The sequence below is a fragment of the Stegostoma tigrinum genome, chromosome 14 (assembly GCF_030684315.1).
Source record: "Stegostoma tigrinum isolate sSteTig4 chromosome 14, sSteTig4.hap1, whole genome shotgun sequence".
In the NCBI taxonomy this organism is placed as follows: Eukaryota; Metazoa; Chordata; class Chondrichthyes; order Orectolobiformes; family Stegostomatidae; genus Stegostoma; species Stegostoma tigrinum.
In genome coordinates this window covers 49,903,915-49,924,994 of record NC_081367.1, presented here as the reverse complement: position 1 = coordinate 49,924,994, position 21,080 = coordinate 49,903,915, and the positions used below count along the sequence as shown (strand labels likewise).

Sequence of the window (21,080 nt, the reverse complement as noted above, 5' to 3'; positions counted from 1 at the left end):
ATTGTGGAAGAGATGGTAGGAACTGCCGATGCTGGAGTCTGAGATAACAAGATGTGGAGCTGGAGAAGCACAGCAGGCGAGGGACCGGCCAGGCAGCATCAGAGGAGCAGGAAAACAGATGTTTTGGGTTGGGATCCTTTTCCAGAAAATTCATGGCAATTGTTAGTTTAAATATGGCTGATTTTTAATGGATGTCATCAAGACCAAGCAGTCAATCTGAACTGAGCAGATGTTGACAGCTCTGAACGGTCTGGCCACAGATGTGTAGTCACTGTGGTATGTAATTACTCAACCACATCTTATTTGTGTAACATTTCCTGGTTAGCTAACCCGTTAAGTGAGTCAGTTCATTCCAAATCTCTGACTTTACCTCAGAATAGGGCATCTGTTCAGAGGGTTCTGGAGATTGGGTAAATTGCTCACTGATAGTTTAAATCTCTGTTGGAGTTCTGAATAGTCAATGGGTCAAGACTTGTGAGGACTCCAGGTGCACCTCTGTCCAAGTGCAACTGGTCTCCAGGAGCCACTGTGTGGAAGATCAAGACCAGTGACTGTGCATGTTGTCAGTTCCAAAGACACTCCTTTTGCAGAGTCTCAGTCATTGAGTATCTCTTCAGTCATTAATAAGCTGCTTGTCATTCCTGATTTACCTACAGTATTGCCACAGGAGATAAACTAAATATTCATCAGTTGAGTTGGGCATTTGCAGAAGAACATCAAGTAACATTTGCAGTCAGCATTGGGTGAGCCCCGTGAGCTGTCACATGGTGTGTTAATAAATGTTAGTGGTTCTGTTTAGCTAATTCTCTTGGGCGTTAGACTGCAAAAAAACCTATGAGATAATGTAAAATTTTGAAGAATTCCATGAATCCAACGTTACTGGGGAATTTGTCAGTTGCTGTCAGCACCTGGAATTTTAGTTCAGTGATATACTTTACCTTCTGTCATTGATATCCTTTTATATATTTTTTAATTTGTCTCACATAATGGGCTCTCTCTTGATTCTGTGAGATGAAGCATTGTTTCATCTTAGCTCAGGAGACTTTGGAAATTCAGCTTGTCCAGAAGGACCCTCAACAGGTTTTACAGATGCATGATAGAACACAATCTATCTGGGTACGTAATGGATTGCTAGGACTGTAAGAAACTACAAAAGGTTGTGTGCACAATCCAGGCCATCGTGGAAGCCAAACTCCCATCCACAAACTCCATCTACATTTGTTGTTCCCATGGAAAGGCTGCCAACATCGTCAACGAACCCTTCCACTCTGGTTATACTCTCTTCCAACCTCTTCTGTTGGGCAGAAGATGCAGAAGCTTGAACACATGCACCGACAGGTTCAAGAACAGCTTTTTCCATGCTGTTATTAGATTGATAAATGGGCCTCGCGAATTTCAAATCAAATGTCAACCTTGCTTTTGTGCGCCTCTTGTGCAGTTGTAACTTTGTATGCCTTGCTCTGTCCAAGCACCTGATGATCTATATGTCCTTGTTTGCTGTGATCTGCCTGCACAGCTTGCAAAACAAAACTTTTCATTGTACTTGGGTACACATGACAACAATAAATAAGATCAATTTTTCTCAATATTATGTACGCTGGAAACTGACAGAACCCTCTCCTCTACAGGTACCCCCCAGATATTATGGAAAGTCATGGTGACTATTTGTATCAATTTGTCTGCTATTTCATAGAGATGATCAAGAGCAAACAGTCAATCAGAGCCTGGTAGCTTGGAATGAACTGGTGACTGCTGATTTTGTGATGCAGGAGGGTTTTAGCAAGAAGGGGTCTCTCCATGTTCTTCACAATTCTGGGGTCCTTGATCAGGCATTGAGAATCAACAAAAAAGGGACTTGACACATCCTCAATGAAAGCCACAAAAAAAACCTTTCAGCATGTTTTAATTGGGCATTTGGCATCATGACAGGCATGTTTGCAGTTGGATTAACTGCAGAGTGAAAGGTCTTAATTGGAGTGGCGAGGTTGTTAATAAGTGGCCCGTGGGTAATTCTGACACAGATGTATCGATGGTGTCATATCCATTGTCACTCTGCCACACTATGAAGTGATCTCCCTGCATCAAACTGGATTTGGGGGGGGTATGCATTAATTTCTCCCTGATATGGCATTAAAATAATTATTAATTAGTTTGTTATGTAGTCTACAATCAAGACTAGTTTAGGTCTGTGTTCTGTTGGCAAATTCAATTCTGATTTTGCTAACAATGGTATTTTGAAAATGATTTATAACATTTGAATTGCAAATATTTATTAGCAAAATGAATGTTCCTCTGAGTTGAACAGTTGAGAATCTGCATGAACCCAATGGCTCACATGCAAGCAATGCGCAAGTCTGGCCTTCTCAGACATGGTCTGAATATGGGAAAAAAATTGTTAGAGATCTCACTCGCAACAAAATTATTCTTCCTATTCTCCCCTGCTAGCCATGCCAAAAAAAATGGTAGAGGCTTTGTTCCTGGTAATGTATATCGGCAGCAACTATAAATTTGAAACTGCTTCCATATAATTCATCAAAATGTCTATCTTTCAAAGTTTTCACAATTAGACGAATAGTGTAAAAGGACAAATACCAACTGTTTTGATTTGGTTTCATTCTGGGTGTACTTCAGTAGTGAACCTGAGGCAGAAGCATGGAATTACTGACAGCAGCATCTGTTATTCCACGATCAACAGTGTTTATGTGGAGTCCAGGAGTTGCTGTCAGTTTCAGAGAAGCAATGGCCCAAATCCTCTGGTCAGGGCTGGTATCCCTGTTTCCAACGTTGATCAAAAAGGATGCTATGATCCTATTTTCTTTTCAATTTTCAGATTTGATTTCCAATACATCCCAGCAGAGACACGGGCAGTAACCCATTGATTCACTGAATCCCTACAACATGGAAACAGATCCTTTGGCCCAACAAGTCCACACTGACCCTCGGAGCATCCCACTCAGACCCATCCCCCACCTATTCTACGCATCCCTGAACACTACGGACAATTTAGCATGGCCAATCCATTCAGCCTACACATCTTTGGACTGTTGGAGGAAACTGGCGCACCCAAAGGAAACCCACGCAGACATGAGGAGAATGTGCAAACTCCAAAAAGACAGTCACCCGAGGGTGGAATAGAACCCAGTTCTCTGGTGCTGTGATGGAGAAATGCAAACCACCGACCTACCGTGCTACCCTAAACAAAGGCTGACCCGATCAGAGAGCACTCATTATGCTGAAACCCGAGATTGAACAGTTAGGCTGCATCAGAACTCTGAAGCTTTGCTGAATCCACATTCCCTGTTTATGACATGAGCAACCATGTTCTGGTAAGGAAGCCCAGTTTAAAGCTCCTAAAGCTGCCTTGAAATGCTGCACAGAGAAGGTAACTGTGTAAGGTGAATGGGTGAGGGGGTAGGTGCCAAGTTGGTGAGAGGGCATGGTATCTGGTGAATGTGTGAAGAGATATGAATGGCAGATGTGGTGATGACAGCATATGATGTTACACAGATCAATCATAGAATCCCTACAAAGTGGAAACAGGCCCTTTGGCTAAATATATGCACACTGACCCTCAGAGAATCCCACCGAGACCCATCCCCCTTTTCACTACGGGGTAATTTAGCATGGCCAAACCACCTAGCCTGCACATCTTTGGCCTATGGGAGGAAACCGGAGTCCCCAGAGGAGACCCACGCAGAAACAGGGAGAATGCGCAAACTCCACACAGACGGTTGTCTGAGGTTGGAACAGAACCCAGTTCCTGGTGCTGTGAGGCAGCAGTGCTGCCCCCTGAGCCACTGTACCGCCCATGCCGTGCCCTTGGGATTGGGTGCCAGTGGGTGAGAGGTATGGTGTCAGGGAGTTAGGCTACCAGTTAGGTTAGGTGTTAAGGTGGCAGGTAAATGTTTAAAAGGGTAGTTTGGGTTCAAGTGTGATTGCTGTCCACAGGCTTCTTCTCCTCCTTCCCAATGCTGGGTCCCTCAATAAGGGACCGAGTGGCTTATGAAAATTAACCTATTCCATCCTCACTGGAAGCCAAATGTAAGCTGTAAGATTTTTTTATTTGAGTTTCGGAAATGGCGACAGGCTTGTTTGCTTCTAGATTAGTTGCCCACTGAAATATCTGAATCTGAGTCGGTCTGTTTGAGCCCATAAGTGAGCTCACATCTGTGTGTAATACTGACAGGTGAGTCTGTCACATTATCAGGTGGTGCCTCCTGAGCAAGCCTGATTGGGGTAATGTATTAGGTTCCCCTCTATTGTGTCATCGAGCTAATTATTAATTAGTTTGTTATGTGAAGAATGATATTGACTAGTTCAGGACTGTGTTCCATGATAAATTTAATTTTGCCATTGTTATTGTTGTCACTTTGAAAATGGGTTTGTCATCTATAAAATTTAAATTTTGTATTTGGATACATTATAAGTAAGGAAACTTGGATGGATGTCTTTAAGAATGAGCTTTTTCCTTGAGTTATCCTAATGAAATGCTGGAGGAATAGATTTGAAAATCATTTATTTACCTGGACAAAGCAAACTTTTAAGTGGAGGCATGCAGTCAATTAAATGGAGATACTTGGAGGAAAATTTGACTTTGATTTTGAGCAGCAATTTCTTTCATGGCAAAAAAACACCTACACAAATGATTTAATGCGTTTTCTTCATATTTTACCATGAAATTTGTGACTTTCAAAATAGTGAAACTAAAAACTCAGTGAATTTGCTATGTTTTGTTCGGGGAATTGAGGTAATTGTACCAAAACATGACAATGTCATTACACTGTTATTGTTTGGTTTCACATACCTGAAAATCCGGAGTTGCAGGTGCAGTCATAACTCTGCACAATATTCGTGCACGTTGCATTTGGAGAACAGGAGTTACTGCTGTTACACTCATCTATATCTGTTAGGAAATATGCACAGTTATCTGAGTAATACAGACACATCTTGAATAACTTTTGTGAAGTATGACCTTTAAAAGTGTGTTACCAATGCAAAGTATGCCATTTCCTGCCAATCCTCTGGGACAGGAGCCACAACCAGAAGAGGAACAGTCTACTCCTGGGAAACAGCTGACCATCTGACATGTCTCGATTTTATCTTGACAGTTGGTACCAGTAAATCCAGCTGTACAGTTACAAGCAGCTTTCTGTAGAAAAGCAATGCATAACATTTTTGGTTGGTGATGAATATTCTTCATTAGGAAATGGAGGGTTAAACATTTATAAATTAAACTAAATGAAAAATTATGAGAAGGTACAACTTGCTGATTCAGTGATCAAATTCAATGCACACTGATTTTCTTGTCAAAACTTATCATTTGGAAAAAGATACCAAGATGGGACAAGGCTGGCTCCCAGGAAAGGAGAAGCAAAAGAATGGATGCTAGAAATGATGACTGCATTTAGCTACTTTTCTTCGCAGTGATCCATAAATTATAGATTTATGGTGGTGTGCAGCAACTGCTGGATCAGGCACCGAGTTTCTAACAAAAATGGACCCTGCTGATGTGTCCTGATTGGATCTGACCAACATGTCATTCAAGACCCATAGTACTAGATCACTTTTAACGGCCTCTGAATAGGTCTATAAAGCCACTACAAAAAAAATGACAAAAAAAAGCTAGATCAATCACTTGGCATCGATCTTTGTACCTGACAGACAGAAGTCCAACTAGCCCAGTCAACCCTAAACAGAATTAGCGGTCATTAACCGCTGGGGGACTTAAGCTGAGATTGAGTGAGTTGTTAGATGGACCAATGAAGCACCAACTTGACATAGCCATACTTCCAGAAACATACCTTTGAATCAATGTTCCAGACTCTGGCAATATATCCATGGGGGTAGCTGATTTGAGAAGCAGGAAAACCCACCAGTGATGGCAACATAACAATTGGATATAAGGAGCGGGGCTTTCAGTCCACAACCTTGACTCTGGCCCTCATGAAGACTGATAGCATCGGATCAAACATGGGCAAGCATACCTCCATTGAGTATCACCCAGCATTCTCCCTCTGTTGGTGACAGTAGTGCTCCATTTTGAATGTCACCTGAAAGAGGCACTAGGAGTAGAAAAGCCACAGAATGTACTCTGGGCGGGCAGTTTGAATGCCCACTATCAAGAGTTATTCAGTAGCATCACTGCTGATTTGAACTGGCCAATTTCCAAAGTACAGAACTACTAAAAGGGATGAAACTCAGGAACTGACTAGAAAGAAAATCCAACTTTACTATATCATGGATAATAAAATGTGAGGCTGGATGAACACAGCAGGCCCAGCAGCATCTCAGGAGCACAAAAGCTGACGTTTCGGGCCTAGACCCTTCATCAGAGAGGGGGATGGGGGGAGGGTTCTGGAATAAATAGGGAGAGAGGGGGAGGCGGACCGAAGATGCAGAGAAAAGAAGATAGGTGGAGAGGAGAGTATAGGTGGGGAGGTAGGGAGGGGATAGGTCAGTCCAGGGAAGACGGACAGGTCAAGGAGGTGGGATGAGGTTAGTAGGTAGGAGATGGAGGTGCAGCTTGGGGTGGGAGGAAGGGATGGGTGAGAGGAAGAACAGGTTAGGGAGGCAGAGACAGGTTGGACTGGTTTTGGGATGCAGTGGGTGGAGGGGAAGAGCTGGGCTGGTTGTGTGGTGCGGTGGGGGGAGGGGACGAAGTGGGCTGGTTTAGGGATGCGGTGGGGGAAGGGGAGATTTTGAAGCTGGTGAAGTCCACATTGATGCCATTGGGCTGCAGGGTTCCCAAGTGGAATATGAGTTGCTGTTCCTGCAACCTTTGGGTGGCATCATTGTGGCACTGCAGGAGGCCCATGATGGACATGTCATCTAAAGAATGGGAGGGGGAGTGGAAATGGTTTACGACTTTACTATATCATGAACATTTTTATAGATGTGTACGTTCATGATTATACTGGTAGCAGTAGCCACCTTGTAATTGCAGAGAATAATTTCCATCTTCTGTTATGTTGTGTTAACGTACAAAATGGAGTAATTTAGAACAGAAATAGTGCAGGATCAAAGAAACAGAAGTAAGCAACTTAATCCTTTAGCCTGTTTTATCATCATTCAATGAGATTGTGGATGATCTGTAGCATAGCTCCATATACCCACGTGTGTCCATATCTCTTAATATCTTTGGTTGACAAATGTCTTCTCAGTTTTAAAACTAACAATTAATTGAGCATGACTGACCATTTGCCGAAGGCCGACCTAAATTGTATCATAATTTTTAAGAATAAATATTGCCTAATTTCAACCGTAATAGTGTGGCTCTAATATTCTGAATATTTCCTTTTGTCCCAGTAGAATTAGTTTATCTAAATTTAAATTTTTTTTTTCTTAATATCCTAATATCAGAATGCCATTTTCAGAGAATTCCAGAGAATACAATCCTTATTTGTTTATTCTGTCCTTGAGACTTAATCCTTAGAATTCCGGGACTAGACTTTCAGCAGAGTAGAGTTATATCCATTGTGCCAAAAATGGTGAAAGTGACCAGAAATTATAGGTCCTGTCCCTCAACACACCACTCCACATTTTCAGAGGAGATTGAAAGAGTTGGTTCAGGATTCGCCGTACAAGGCAGCTGGTCACAGATATCATCAGCTGCCTCTATTCCTGTCTGATATAAGTGAGGTAGGTGTCTGAAATGTAAACCATGTATGAACAGGTCTGAACCTTGTGGTTTCATTTGGATGGCCTTTTGTAAACATAGCATACTCCTCTGGAGCTGATGCTTGGATATCTTTAAGGAAGATACAGCACTCTTTTGCAGAGGTCAGTACTCTTTTTAGAGAGGTTAAGTGCCCTTTGGAATTGTCCAAAGTAGTTAGGCTTGCAAGAAAGAAGTACAGAAACTCAATGGAAGTTATAACGTCAAAGTACAATCAGAGTTCTCAAAGAACCGTCAAAGTTGACAAGGGGATGTGTCAAGACTTTTAAAGGAAAGTAACAGCTTTTCAATAGTTGAGAAATGTCTGGATTGCTCAAAAAGAGGTTGTATTCTATATCACACTGCCTGTTAATATAAACCTAAGGATTTCCCATGTTGAATTAGTGCTGCTTGCATTATTTCACAAAGTACCATTTATCAATGTCTTCCATTTCACAGTTTGGCTAACAGCTACACATGGCTTTGGACAGTTGATGTGGCGATATGAATTCTAACTCTTGTTGCAATTGTGAAGAAGTATTTGTTTTTATGGTTTTTTGAGTAAATGAATTTAAATTTGCTATTTTGTTTTGTGAATTATGTTTTTTGCCAACATAGTAAAGTCTGTAATACACTTAGGTTGTTAACTAGAATTAAATACCTTTAGTACAAGGTAAAAAGATAAAGTATGGTAGGTGGGATCATGGATTGGGATCAGTTGACACTATTGGCATAGAGTCTATAAAGAGACTACGTGGATATGGGACATGGGTTAATATGGGGGTGGGAACTCCTGGAGATGTTGTAAAGGAGCATGCATGTGGATGTTGTGGGGGGCCGGGTGTGGATAGAGGAGAAGAGAATGGTACAGAATGGTAGGGAGGGTTATTGGGGTGGTCACAGAACATTAGGAGTATTGCACTGACATAGTTGGAGCATGGACAGTGCATGGTGGTGACTGATAAGAAATGTTTTATGTATTAGTTTTCATTCTATAAAATTTGGATACAGTGCCAGTATCTTTATGCAGCCTGGCTGCCTATCCTACATTCACACTTGACATCTTCCTATGGTCTTCCCAGCTGCCGACCATACCTTCCCATCCAGTCTGACTGTTCCCCTCTTTGGGCTGCTTTTAAAGATGGATTCTTGGAGTCAGGAATTCCATGTCTCTCTGGGCCCAATCGAGGATCATTTATTGGCTTTAAAAAGAAATTGGATGGCACTTGGATGAAAACACCCGCGGGACCACTTCAGGGCCTCAACATCTAGTCCACAGAACACATACTGACTCTTCTGAGAGCAATCCAATTATTCCCACATTTTCCCTTGATTTCTCTTGACCTGCAGGCTAATTTCCTCCAAGAGCCCACCTAATTTCCTTTGGAAACCAGTGATTGCTTCCACTCCTCCATCCTCATGGTCACAGGTACAGACAAAGTGCCTAATGTCTCTCTCACCCAATGGGAGATGAGTCGGTGGCAGGTGAGACAGCACTGGAAGGTCCTTGGGCTGCGTTTCACAAACCCTCTTTAAATAAGCAGTGGGTGGGATGGGGTGGGACAGGGGTTAAGTGCAGTCCCACAATGCAGCCCATGCGCACATGCAGAAATATTCTGGGCAGTAGCAAATACATTCACACCAAACAAGTACAAAGCAATAGTAACTGTCAACAAGAAAAAGCCTCAATGCCTCCTCTTGACATTCAATGGCTTTACTATTGCTAAACTCACCACCAAGTCAATCTTGACCAGCAACTTAAGTGGATCAACCATATAATTTCTGTGGCTAAAGCAGCAGATTAGAGTTTGGTGTTCTACAACAAGCAATTCATCTCCCGACTCCTCCAACTCTTTATACTGTCTACAAGGCGTAAATCAATTGTCTGGTGGAATACTTTCCACTTAATGCTTATAGCTCCAACACTGAATAAGTGAGCCAGCTTTGTTCAAGCGGTTTGAAATTACTGATCTTTGCCATACATTTCAGGTGTTAGGAATATAAAAACTAGCAGGCTATAACAGGAGATAATGGGAACTGCAGATGCTGGAGAATCCAAGACAATAAAATGTGAGGCTGGATGAACACAGCAGGCCAAGCAGCATCTCAGGAGCACAAAAGCTGACGTTTCGGGCCTAGACCCTTCATCAGAGAGGGGGATGGGGTGAGGGTTCTGGAATAAATAGGGAGAGAGGGGGAGGCGGACCGAAGATGGAGAGTAAAGAAGATAGGTGGAGAGAATATAGGTGGGGAGGTAGGGAGGGGATAGGTCAGTCCAGGGAAGAAGGACAGGTCAAGGAGGTGGGATGAGGTTAGTAGGTAGATGGGGGTGCGGCTTGGGGTGGGAGGAAGGGATGGGTGAGAGGAAGAACAGGTTAGGGAGGCAGAGACAGGTTGGACTGGTTTTGGGATGCAGTGGGTGGAGGGGAAGAGCTGGGCTGGTTGTGTGGTGCATTGGGGGGAGGAGACGAACTGGGCTGGTTTAGGGATGCGGTGGGGGAAGGGGAGATTTTGAAACTGGTTAAGTCCACATTGATACCATTACGCTACAGGGTTCCCAGGCGGAATATGAGTTGCTGTTCCTGCAACCTTTGGGTGGCATCATTGTGGCACTGCAGGAGGCCCATGATGGACATGTCATCTAAAGAATGGGAGGGGGAGTGGACATGGTTCGCGACTGGGAAGTGCAGTTGTTTGTTGCGAACTGAGCGGAGGTGTTCTGCAAAGCGGTCCCCAAGCCTCTGCTTGGTTTCCCCAATGTAGAGGAAGCCACACCGGGTACAGTGGATGCAGTATACCACATTGGCAGATGTGCAGGTGAACCTCTGCTTAATGTGGAATGTCATCTTGGGGCCTGGGATAGGGGTGAGGGAGGAGGTGTGGGGGCAAGTGTAGCATTTCCTGCGGTTGCAGGGGAAGGTGCTGGGTGTGGTGGGTTTGGAGGGCAGTGTGGAGCGAACAAGGGAGTCACGGAGAGAGTGGTCTCTCTGGAAAGCAGACAGGGGTGGGGATGGAAAAATGTCTTGGGTGGTGGGGTCGGATTGTAGATGGCGGAAGTGTCGGAGGATGATGCGTTGTATCCGGAGGTTGGTGGGGTGGTGTGTGAGAACGAGGGGGATCCTCTTTTGGTGGTTGTGCCGGGGGCGGAGTGTGAGGGATGTGTTGCGGGAAATACGTGAGACGCGGTCATGGGCGTTCTCGATCACTGTGGGGGGAAAGTTGCGGTCCTTGAAGAACTTGGACATTTGGGATGTGCGGGAGTGGAATGTCTTGTCGTGGGAGCAGATGCGGCGGAGGCAGAGGAATTGGGAATAGGGGATGGAATTTTTGCAGGAGGGTGGGTGGGAGGAGGTGTATTCTAGGTAGCTGTGGGAGTCGGTGGGCTTGAAATGGACATCAGTTACAAGCTGGTTTCCTGAGATGGAGACTGAGAGGTCCAGGAAGGTGAGGGATGTGCTGGAGATGGCCCAGGTGAACTGAAGGTTGGGGTGGAAGGTGTTGGTGAAGTGGATGAACTGTTCGAGCTCCTCTGGGGAGCAAGAGGCGGCGCCGATACAGTCATCAATGTACCGGAGGAACGAGGTGGGGTTTGGGGCCTGTGTAGGTGTGGAAGAGGGACGGTTCCACGTAACCTACAAAGAGGCAGGCATAGCTGGGGCCCATGTGGGTGCCCATGGCCACCCCCTTAGTCTGTAGGAAGTGGGAGGAGTCAAAAGAGAAGTTGTTGAGGGTAAGGACGAGTTCGGCTAGGCGGATGAGGGTGTCGGTGGAGGGGGACTGGTCGGGCCTGCGGGACAGGAAGAAGCGGAGGGCCTTGGGGCCATCTGCATGCGGAATGCAGGTGTATAGGGACTGGTCATCCATGGTGAAGATGAGCTGTTGGGGGCCAGGGAATTGGAAGTCCTGGAGGAGGTGGAGGGCGTGGGTGGTGTTACGGACGTAGGTAGGGAGTTACTGGACCAAAGGGGAGAAATGGAGTCCAGATAGGTGGAGATGCCACACTTGCCCCCACACCTCCTCCCTCACCCCTATCCCAGGCCCCAAGATGACATTCCACATTAAGCAGAGGTTCACCTGCACATCTGCCAATGTGGTATACTGCATCCACTGTACCCGGTGTGGCTTCCTCTACATTGGGGAAACCACCCGATGGAACCCCGCCCACAGCCGACGCCGATGGAACCCCGCCCACGGCCGACGCCGATGGAACCCTGCCCATAGGTGGGGCAGGAGCAGGCTGAGACGATGGTTCGACCAGGGCAGGCAGGTTTGTGGATTTTGGGAAGGAGATAGAAACGGGCCGTGCGGGGTTGGGGAACAATGAGGTTGGAGGCTGTGGGTGGGAGGTGCCCTGAGATGATGAGGTCATGAGGTCTTGAATGGTGTTGGAGATGATGGTTTGGTGCTCGGGTGTGGGGTCATGATCGAGGGGGCGGTAGGGTGTGGTGTCGGAGAGTTGGCGTCTGGCCTCGGCGATGTAGAGGTCAGTGCGCCATACTACCACTGCGCCACCCTTGCTCGGCGATGTAGAGGTCAGTGCGCCATACTACCACTGCGCCACCCTTGCTCGGCGATGTAGAGGTCAGTGCGCCATACTACCACTGCGCCACCCTTGCTCGGCGATGTAGAGGTCAGTGCGCCATACTACTACTGCGCCACCCTGAAGCAAACCAGGTACCACAGCCACATCACCTTCCTCAGCACCTGCCTATGGAACCAGATCATCCCCAAGCGACTACAGTCCACATTTCAGCCTTCCCAATTTGGCCCCAACCGTGACCACCTCTACACCCAGAATATTCAGACCCTTCAGAAGCGTTTCTCCCTGCGAGTCCTGAAACAGACACTCGCAGCCATGCGCCGGCACCTCCAGGCACTGCAATCCAGCCTGCCCCAGCTCAGAGCCTCCCTCTCCCAGACCTGCAAAGGACCCCTGCTGTTTTTTATCCTCCGCAGGATCCACAGACTGAACATCCAGTTTCACTCAGCTTTACTGGACACCAAAAATCGTAAGTACAACAAACTCACGGGCCCCTGCCACCCACAAGAGGATTCCTGCGCTTCCCAAATCCCGAGTCTGTCCCTGCCCCTCCCCCACCATGCACCCACCGCCATTGACCATAAGGACACAGCCGGAGACCCCACCGATGACGTCACATCCGCCTCCGCCGGCCACACCACTTCCGGGACCGCTGCTGCAGTCACCACCTCCACTTCCAGGTACAACACCTCACACACCACCCTCACCGCAGCTGCTGCCGCCCACCCCGCTCCTCCAACCGCCGACGGAACCCCGCCCACGGCCGACGCTGATGGAACCCCGCCCATGGCCGATGACCTCATTGCTCCGCCCACAATCTCCACAGCCAGCAACCCCAGTGAAGACAGCCACACTGAGCCCTGCCGCATCTTCACCATCCCCACCAGACCTCCCACTGACTGAGGACGAACGGTCAGTCCTTAGTAAGGGGCTCACCTTTGTCCACCTACAACCACACATCAATGAATACCAGTCACGGTTGGACATAGAACAGTTTTTCCGCCGCCTTCGCCTCCACGCCTACTTCTTCAACCAGGAGCCCAACCCTCCCTCCACTGACCCCTTCACCCGCTTCCAACACAAGTCCTCCTCCTGGACACCACCCCCAGGCCTCCTAGCCTCCCTCGACCTCTTCATCTCTAACTGCCGTCGAGACGTTAACCGCCTCAACCTCTCCACCCCTCTCACCCACTCCAACCTCTCCCCTGCAGAACGGGCAGCCCTCCACTCCCTCCGCTCCAACCCCAACCTCACCATCAAACCCGCAGACAAGGGTGATGCAGTGGTAGTATGGCACACTGACCTCTACATCGCCGAGGCCAGACGCCAACTCTCCGACACCACACCCTACCGCCCCCTTTATCATGACCCCACACCCGAGCACCAAACCATCATCTCCAACACCATTCATGACCTCATCACCTCAGGGCACCTCCCACCCACAGCCTCCAACCTCATTGTTCCCCAACCCCGCACGGCCCGTTTCTATCTCCTTCCCAAAATCCACCAAACCTGCCTGCCCTGGTCGACCCATCGTCTCAGCCTGCTCCTGCCCCACCGAACTCATCTCCACCTATCTGGACTCCATTTTCTCCCCTTTGGTCCAGGAACTCCCTACCTACGTCCGTGACACCACCCACACCCTCCACCTCCTCCAGGACTTCCAATTCCCTGGCCCCCAACAGCTCATCTTCACTATGGACGTCCAGTCCCTATACACCTGCATTCCGCATGCAGATGGCCTCAAGGCCCTCCGCTTCTTCCTGTCCCGCAGGCCCGACCAGTCCCCCTCCACCGACACCCTCATCCGTCTAGCCGAACTCGTCCTCACCCTCAACAACTTCTCTTTTGACTCCTCCCACTTCCTACAGACTAAGGGAGTGGCCATGGGCACCCGCATGGGCCCCCAGCTATGCCTGCCTCTTTGTAGGTTACGTGGAACAGTCCCTCTTCCGCACCTACACAGGGCCCAAACCCCACTTCTTCCTCCGGTACATTGATGACTGTATCGGCGCCGCCTCTTGCTCCCCAGAGGAGCTCGAACAGTTCATCCACTTCACCAACACCTTCCACCCCAACCTTCAGTTCACCTGGGCCATCTCCAGCACATCCCTCACCTTCCTGGACCTCTTAGTCTCCATCTCAGGCAACCAGCTTGTAACTGATGTCCATTTCAAGCCCACCGACTCCCACAGCTACCTAGAATACACCTCCTCCCATCCACCCTCCTGCAAAAATTCCATCACCATTTCCTAATTCCTCCGCCGCATCTGCTCCCACGACAAGACATTCCACTCCCGCACATCCCAGATGTCCAAGTTCTTCAAGGACCGCAACTTTCCCCCCACAGTGATCGAGAACGCCCTTGACTGCGTCTCCCGTATTTCCCGCAACACATCCCTCACACCCTGCCCCCACCACAACCGCCAAAAGAGGATCCCCCTCATTCTCACACACCACCCCACCAACCTCCGGATACAACGCATCATCCTCTGACACTTCCGCCATCTACAATCCGACCCCACCACCCAAGACATTTTTCCATCCCCACCCCTGTCTGCTTTCCGGAGAGACCACTCTCTCCGTGACTCCCTTGTTCGCTCCACACTGCCCTCCAAACCCACCACACCCGGCACCTTCCCCTGCAACCGCAGGAAATGCTACACTTGCCCCCACACCTCCTCCCTCACCCCTATCCCAGGCCCCAAGATGACATTCCACATTAAGCAGAGGTTCACCTGCACATCTGCCAATGTGGTATACTGCATCCACTGTACCCGGTGTGGCTCCCTCTACATTGGGGAAACTAAGCAGAGGCTTCGGGACCGCTTTGCAGAACACCTCCGCTCAGTTCGCAACAAACAACTGCACCTCCCAGTCGCAAACCATTTCCACTCCCCCTCCCGTTCTTTAGATGAAATGTCTATCATGGGCCTCCTGCAGTGCCACAATGATGTCACCCGAAGGTTGCAGGAACAGCAACTCATATTCCGCCTGGGAACCCTGCAGCCTAATGGTATCAATGTGGACTTCACCAGTTTCAAAATCTCCCCTTCCCCCACCGCATCCCTAAACCAGCCCAGTTCGTCTCCTCCCCCCACTGCACCGCACAACCAGCCCAGTTCGTCTCCTCCCCCCACTGCACCACACAACCAGCCCAGCTCTTCCCCTCTATCCACTGCATCCCAAAACCAGCCCAGTTCGTCCCCTCCCCCCACTGCACCACACAACCAGCCCAGCTCTTCCCCCCCACCCACTGCATCCCAAAACCAGTCCAACCTGTCTCTGCCTCCCTAACCTGTTCTTCCTCCCACCCATCCCTTCCTCCCACCCCAAGCCGCACCCCCATCTACCTACTAACCTCATCCCACTTCCTTGACCTGTCCGTCTTCCCTGGACTGACCTATCCCCTGCCTACCTCCCCACCTATACTCTCTCTACCTATCTTCTTTTCTCTCCATCTTCGGTCCGCCTCCCCCTCTCTCCCTATTTATTCCAGAACCCTCACCCCATCCCCCTCTCTGATGAAGGGTCTAGGCCCGAAACGTCAGCTTTTGTGCTCCTGAGATGCTGCTTGGCCTGCTGTGTTCATCCAGCCTCACATTTTATTATCTAGGCTATAACAGGATGCTCATTTGGTCTAAGCCAATTTCTCACTGATGGTGCAATTTCAGTCCTAGATTAACTAGGTAGAGATTGAAGGATATAGTAAGGTAGATTTAAGCTACATGAAAAGGGACAAGCAATATATTTGACTAATATACTTGCCTTTTTTTAATATTGAGGTGAATGGGCTGCTCCAGGACTCACCTGTACATATTTGGGGTTAATCAGTTTAATTACATTTCATTTTCTACCATTAGTATTGTAAGTTAGCTTGGTGGTACTAAAATTGTTGACAGATCATCATAAATAAATCATTTTTTTTTCATTTAAACACTCACATAAACAGAGGAGCCATTGATTTGAGTAATTTCATTGTTCATGCATTCTCCATTCGCACTGCAGCTGCATAATACCAACTGGGGCCTAAGAACTGAGGACAGATTATTGGACCCAACTGCTTCAATTTCAAATGATATTCCACTTGTGGTCTTTGGATGCCAGATCAAAGTTCCATTTTCTGTGGAGTTTTAAAACAAGATAAGTCAAAAGGTATTGTATAACTGAGAAATTAAATTAACCCTGCCTGCTACTCACATTTTCTAAATTCAGACAAGTAACTACATGACTAAAACCATACTGAAAGTTGCTTTATATAGCAATAACAATTTGAAAGAATGAGGAAATCTCCAGAAAGGCTAAATTGACTCTTAAATTTCATTCATTATTGTCCTAAAATAATCCTAAATCCTGTCTTAACATATTCAATAAAGCCATTCGTAGAATCTGAAAGTAGTAAAATCTCACCTTTTATAATTTTGTTTTCTTTTTAACAGTGAAGTTTGCCTTCTGCTAAACTTTTACTATTCAAAGCAGAATACTGTATTTTTAACCATGCCAGTTTTACCCTCAAGTTTATTATCTACAATAGACCTATTAAGTGTACACTGTTTAGGTTAAATTTTAGCTGATGATAGTGTAGCAACACTTGCAAAAAATTCTCATAAGGATGTTAATTGTTGAAGAGGAGCAGTTCCTCCTGCATCAATGTGGATGTTTGAACTGTGTTGTTACAAAATTCTATGCAAACAATGTAATATCAAACCATTCGAAGTTCTGTACAATCAATTCATCTTTACTGGTAAAAACCAAAAGAACTGTGGATGCTGTAAATCACAAACAAAAACAACAACAACAAAAACAAAGTTCTGGGGTTAACTGAGGTTCTAAGGAAGGGTCACCGGATCCGAAATGTTAACTCTCTTTTCTCCTTTACAGCTGCTGCCAGACTTGCTGAGCTTTTCCAGCGACATGTTTTTGTTCATCTTTACTGGTGATTAAAATCGATCAGGCTCAATTGATCTAGAGATGCTGAACATAAGGTATATTCTAAGCTAGGCTTGAAAATTAACATTAGATTGCTCCTATAAGCCACAGTGTTTTGAAATGAACATCATCCAGGGCAAAACACTACCTGTTACATTCAATTCCTGGGATATGTAAGGCATGAATACAGCATTATTTCCCTCTTGGTCTGTTGCTTGATAGTAAGAAATATTTTGCTGAAACAGTTGTGCATAAATAACTTCTGGTCCTGTAATCATTGGTGGATATGAATCTAACATGGGGTGAAAAAATGAAATAAATTATTATACATTCAGGAAATGCTTATGAGCACACCAGTGATATCAGTTAAGTATAAATCAAACATTTTCAGGCCAAGTAGCTGCTTTCAAGATATACAAGGCTTGCTCAACAAATAAATAACAAACAATGGTTCTTCAATTTTGGAAAATCACAACTACTTACTCAGCATTGCATTGACTTCTGTAAATTCCATGTTTTCTTTTGCTGTTGCCAATCCGATCTCTTTCTTTCCTGTACTTATTGCATCAAAGATGCACTGAGAGTTATTTTTACACTCAGTGGCCAACAAATTGTACAAGGTCTCATTCTGTTGCTGGAGATCTTCCAGAAAGCGAGGTGTAAATGAATTGTTTGGAACACTTCTTCCAATTGTGAAAATGGAATTCTCCCAGGGCACTTCCCCTGTTGACCAAGATAAACAATCAATCAGTTATTGAAAGAACTGTGTCTCTTTTCTGCATTCAAATATTCAACACGACGCAATAATTCTATTTGTTTAACATTAAAAGTAGAAGGTAAATTCACCATAGTCCTCTGCTCACATAGACAGACATGATGGGTGATGAGTTTAACGTGAGGGACACAATACTTGAAGCAAGGTTGAGAAGGAAAGAGCTTTTTGGCAATTTCAGCAAGTGTGGAAAGTGAACCCATCTGATGGTATCGCACTGCATCAGAAACCAGCCATGCAGTCAACTGAGCTACTCAACCTAAGTCATATCATGTTTGCAAACTAACCTTTCTCCCTTCATAATTTTCAAGTCACATTCTACTGCACATCTTTACAAGCTAAGATTGTTGCAGCTGCATTGTTTTCCTTTAAGACCTTTGCTCTTTTAAACTTGTACCAGAGATTACTATCATTAAACCATACGACCAAAAGATGTAGGAGCTGAAGGTGGCCATTCAACCCATCAAGTCTGCTCTGCCATTGAATGAGATCATGTCTGGTCTGATAATTCTCAACTCTAATTTTCTGACTTCTCCCCAGCTACTCAACCTCTCCTCATAAAACAGCCCCTGCATACTTAGTAACAACCCAGTCAACTTTCTCTGGTCTGCCTATAATTCCAGTGAATATTTCTGTGGATGGGCCTAAAACTGTAATCAATATTCCAGTTGTAGTCTTGTATAATTCTAGTGAAACCTCTCCACTTTTATTTGTCCTTCCCTTTAAAATAAAGGCCAACATTCCATTTGCCTTCCCCATTACCCCCTCTACTTGGATGCTATTCCTTTGTAATTCACAAATGAGTACTGCCAAATCTCTGTTTCATAGCTTTCTGCAATGTATCTCCACTTAGGTACTATTCAACCCCTCTATTCTTCCTGCAAAAGTGTATAATTTCATGTTTCCAACATTACATTACATTTGCCAAGTTTATGCCCATTTACTTAACCTGTATATGACCTCTACAGATCCTGTACATCATCCTTACCACTTGCCTTCGCACCTATTTTTATCATCCATAAACTTCCATATAGTACATTCACTTGCCTTATCCAAGTCATTAATATATAGCTACACCTATAAAGTATATATCTATGTTTATATATAATATATAGTAAATAATTGTGGCCCGAGCACTAATCCCTGTGATGAACCACTAGTTACAAGTTGGTTTCCTGAAAATGTCCCCTCCCTTATTCAACTCTGTCTTCTATTGGTTAACTAATAGTATATCAGTTTGGATAGACAATCTCCAACATTGTGGTCTCTTAACTTAATAAGTAGCCTGATGAGTGTTGCCTTATCAAATGCCTTCAGAAAATTCAAACACATGTAATGCATCCTCTTTACCTACCCTGCATGTTACTTCTTCCAAGAATTTGAATAAATTTGTCAGGCACGATTTCCCTTTCGTAAAGTCTTGCTGACTCTGCTTGATCGTATTAAGTATTCCTAAATGTTCTGCAATTCCATTCTTTATAATCAACAGTAACATTTTCCCAATACAAACAACTCTAGCCCATTATCTCCTGTTTCTTGTCTCTTTGCCGTTTTATGCAAAAGGTGTTATATTGGCAGTGACTCTTCAAAACTGCAAAAGAGTCATAATCGAGTTGAAACATTAACTCCTATTATTTCTCCACAAATGCCGCCAAACCTGCTGAGTTTCTTTGGCAAAGCAAGTTTTTATCACAGATCTCTAGCATTGCAGTATTTTGCTTTTATTCAACTAATCATGATAGTTTTGTGAATTCTGATAAAAGGTTCAATCATCATATGGATGCCACTAAATATTCCAATGTTGGATAGCATGAGGTTTTCATTCTCCAGAACTTGTGGAATGTGCATGGTAAGGGTCACTTCATTCTACAAGTGAAATATATTTTACAAACTCCCAAACATCTCTATAAACTCAAATATTATTTTTCTCATAACAATTATGATGTGTCACTATCTGAATACTGTAATGAACTACTACTCAGATAAGAATAGCATTTATAGGGGATCATCATGTGTTGTTCGATAAATAGCTGTCCTAGTAACCCTAACTAATTTCTCCCAAACCACGCAGCCAGGCTGTAGCATTAGCAACTTTAACCAGAATGACCCTACCACTGTCTCAATTAGGACCGGCTATTTGGCACCCACAGGTGATTGAATATCCATTTTCTGGTCAGTACAAGACAGGTACTTACCTGTTTAATGAACTGAGTACATTAGAAGAATCAAGCTCATTGTTACAAAATAATCACTATATCGTATGATTGTATAGCAATAATAAGCCTATTTATTAAAGATAATGCCACCCCAGACTAAGTAACAGACAAGTGTGTGTGTGTGGTGTGTGTGTGTGTGTGTGTGTGTGCGTGTGTGTGTCGTTTTTCCCTGGAAGACCCACATTAAATTATGCCATGACCTGATAATAAATGAGATATTGTAATTTTGTTGCTTCAGTTAATGGTATAATGATGTACTGATGAGAGAGGAAGATTTTAGGCAGCACATTTAGTCTCAGAGTTTGGCAATTTAAGAATTATTTGAGTTTTACTGTCACTGCTGCATCATCAGACCTTCTCTTACCCCACACTATGTTCTAGCAAAACCCTCCCATCATAAGTATTCTCGTGACCATGCTTTATGACATAAATTATTTTTAATTCATTCATTAATTATGAACTGCATTTCATAATATCTTAGTTGTTTGATCGTACAGAACATGGGTACAGTTGAAAAATGGCACATTTTGTTCACATTTTTCATCTTGTTTTCATCAGGACAATTTGCAAAAAAAACACTCAATGGAAAACCACATTTATACCATACAATAGGAAAGTGCTATTTCATTGGAAAATAAAGTAATTGGTAATGGCATTGCTATGGAGAATGTAGCAATTAGGATAGTTAATGGCTAACTGCCGATCTTTGTTTAAAATTAAAACAATTGATCCCAGTTATTCAGAGCATGCCCTGAGAAATGAATTGTATAATTTATGTCATCTATTTCATGGAATTAGAAATGGCATAAGATGTAAACTTGTTCATTCTGTTTACAAAAAACAGGGCCTGCATTATTAAAACATATAGTTTCCAGCACACACAAACATCCCACAATGTGAACTGGACTAATCATTTACAATTTGTTGTCAGTGTAATCCTTCACATACTTGACGATTGGGCTTGTAGTG

At 45.0% G+C, this 21,080-nt stretch overlaps 1 protein-coding gene across 2 annotated transcripts in view; it reads right to left on the bottom strand.

Annotated features, from left to right (window-relative positions):
* Nucleotides 1–21,080, bottom strand: part of LOC125457750 (uncharacterized) — a 167,900-nt gene that overhangs the window by 36,610 nt on the left and 110,210 nt on the right. For both annotated transcript variants that reach the window (XM_059651129.1, XM_059651130.1), the window contains exons 52-56: nt 17,607–17,846; nt 17,272–17,415; nt 16,139–16,317; nt 4,990–5,149; nt 4,805–4,903 (exon numbers count right to left, since the gene is read on the bottom strand). In XM_059651129.1, coding sequence (XP_059507112.1) covers nt 4,805–4,903; nt 4,990–5,149; nt 16,139–16,317; nt 17,272–17,415; nt 17,607–17,846 — 822 coding nt within the window. The remainder of the gene's footprint in view (nt 1–4,804; nt 4,904–4,989; nt 5,150–16,138; nt 16,318–17,271; nt 17,416–17,606; nt 17,847–21,080) is intronic.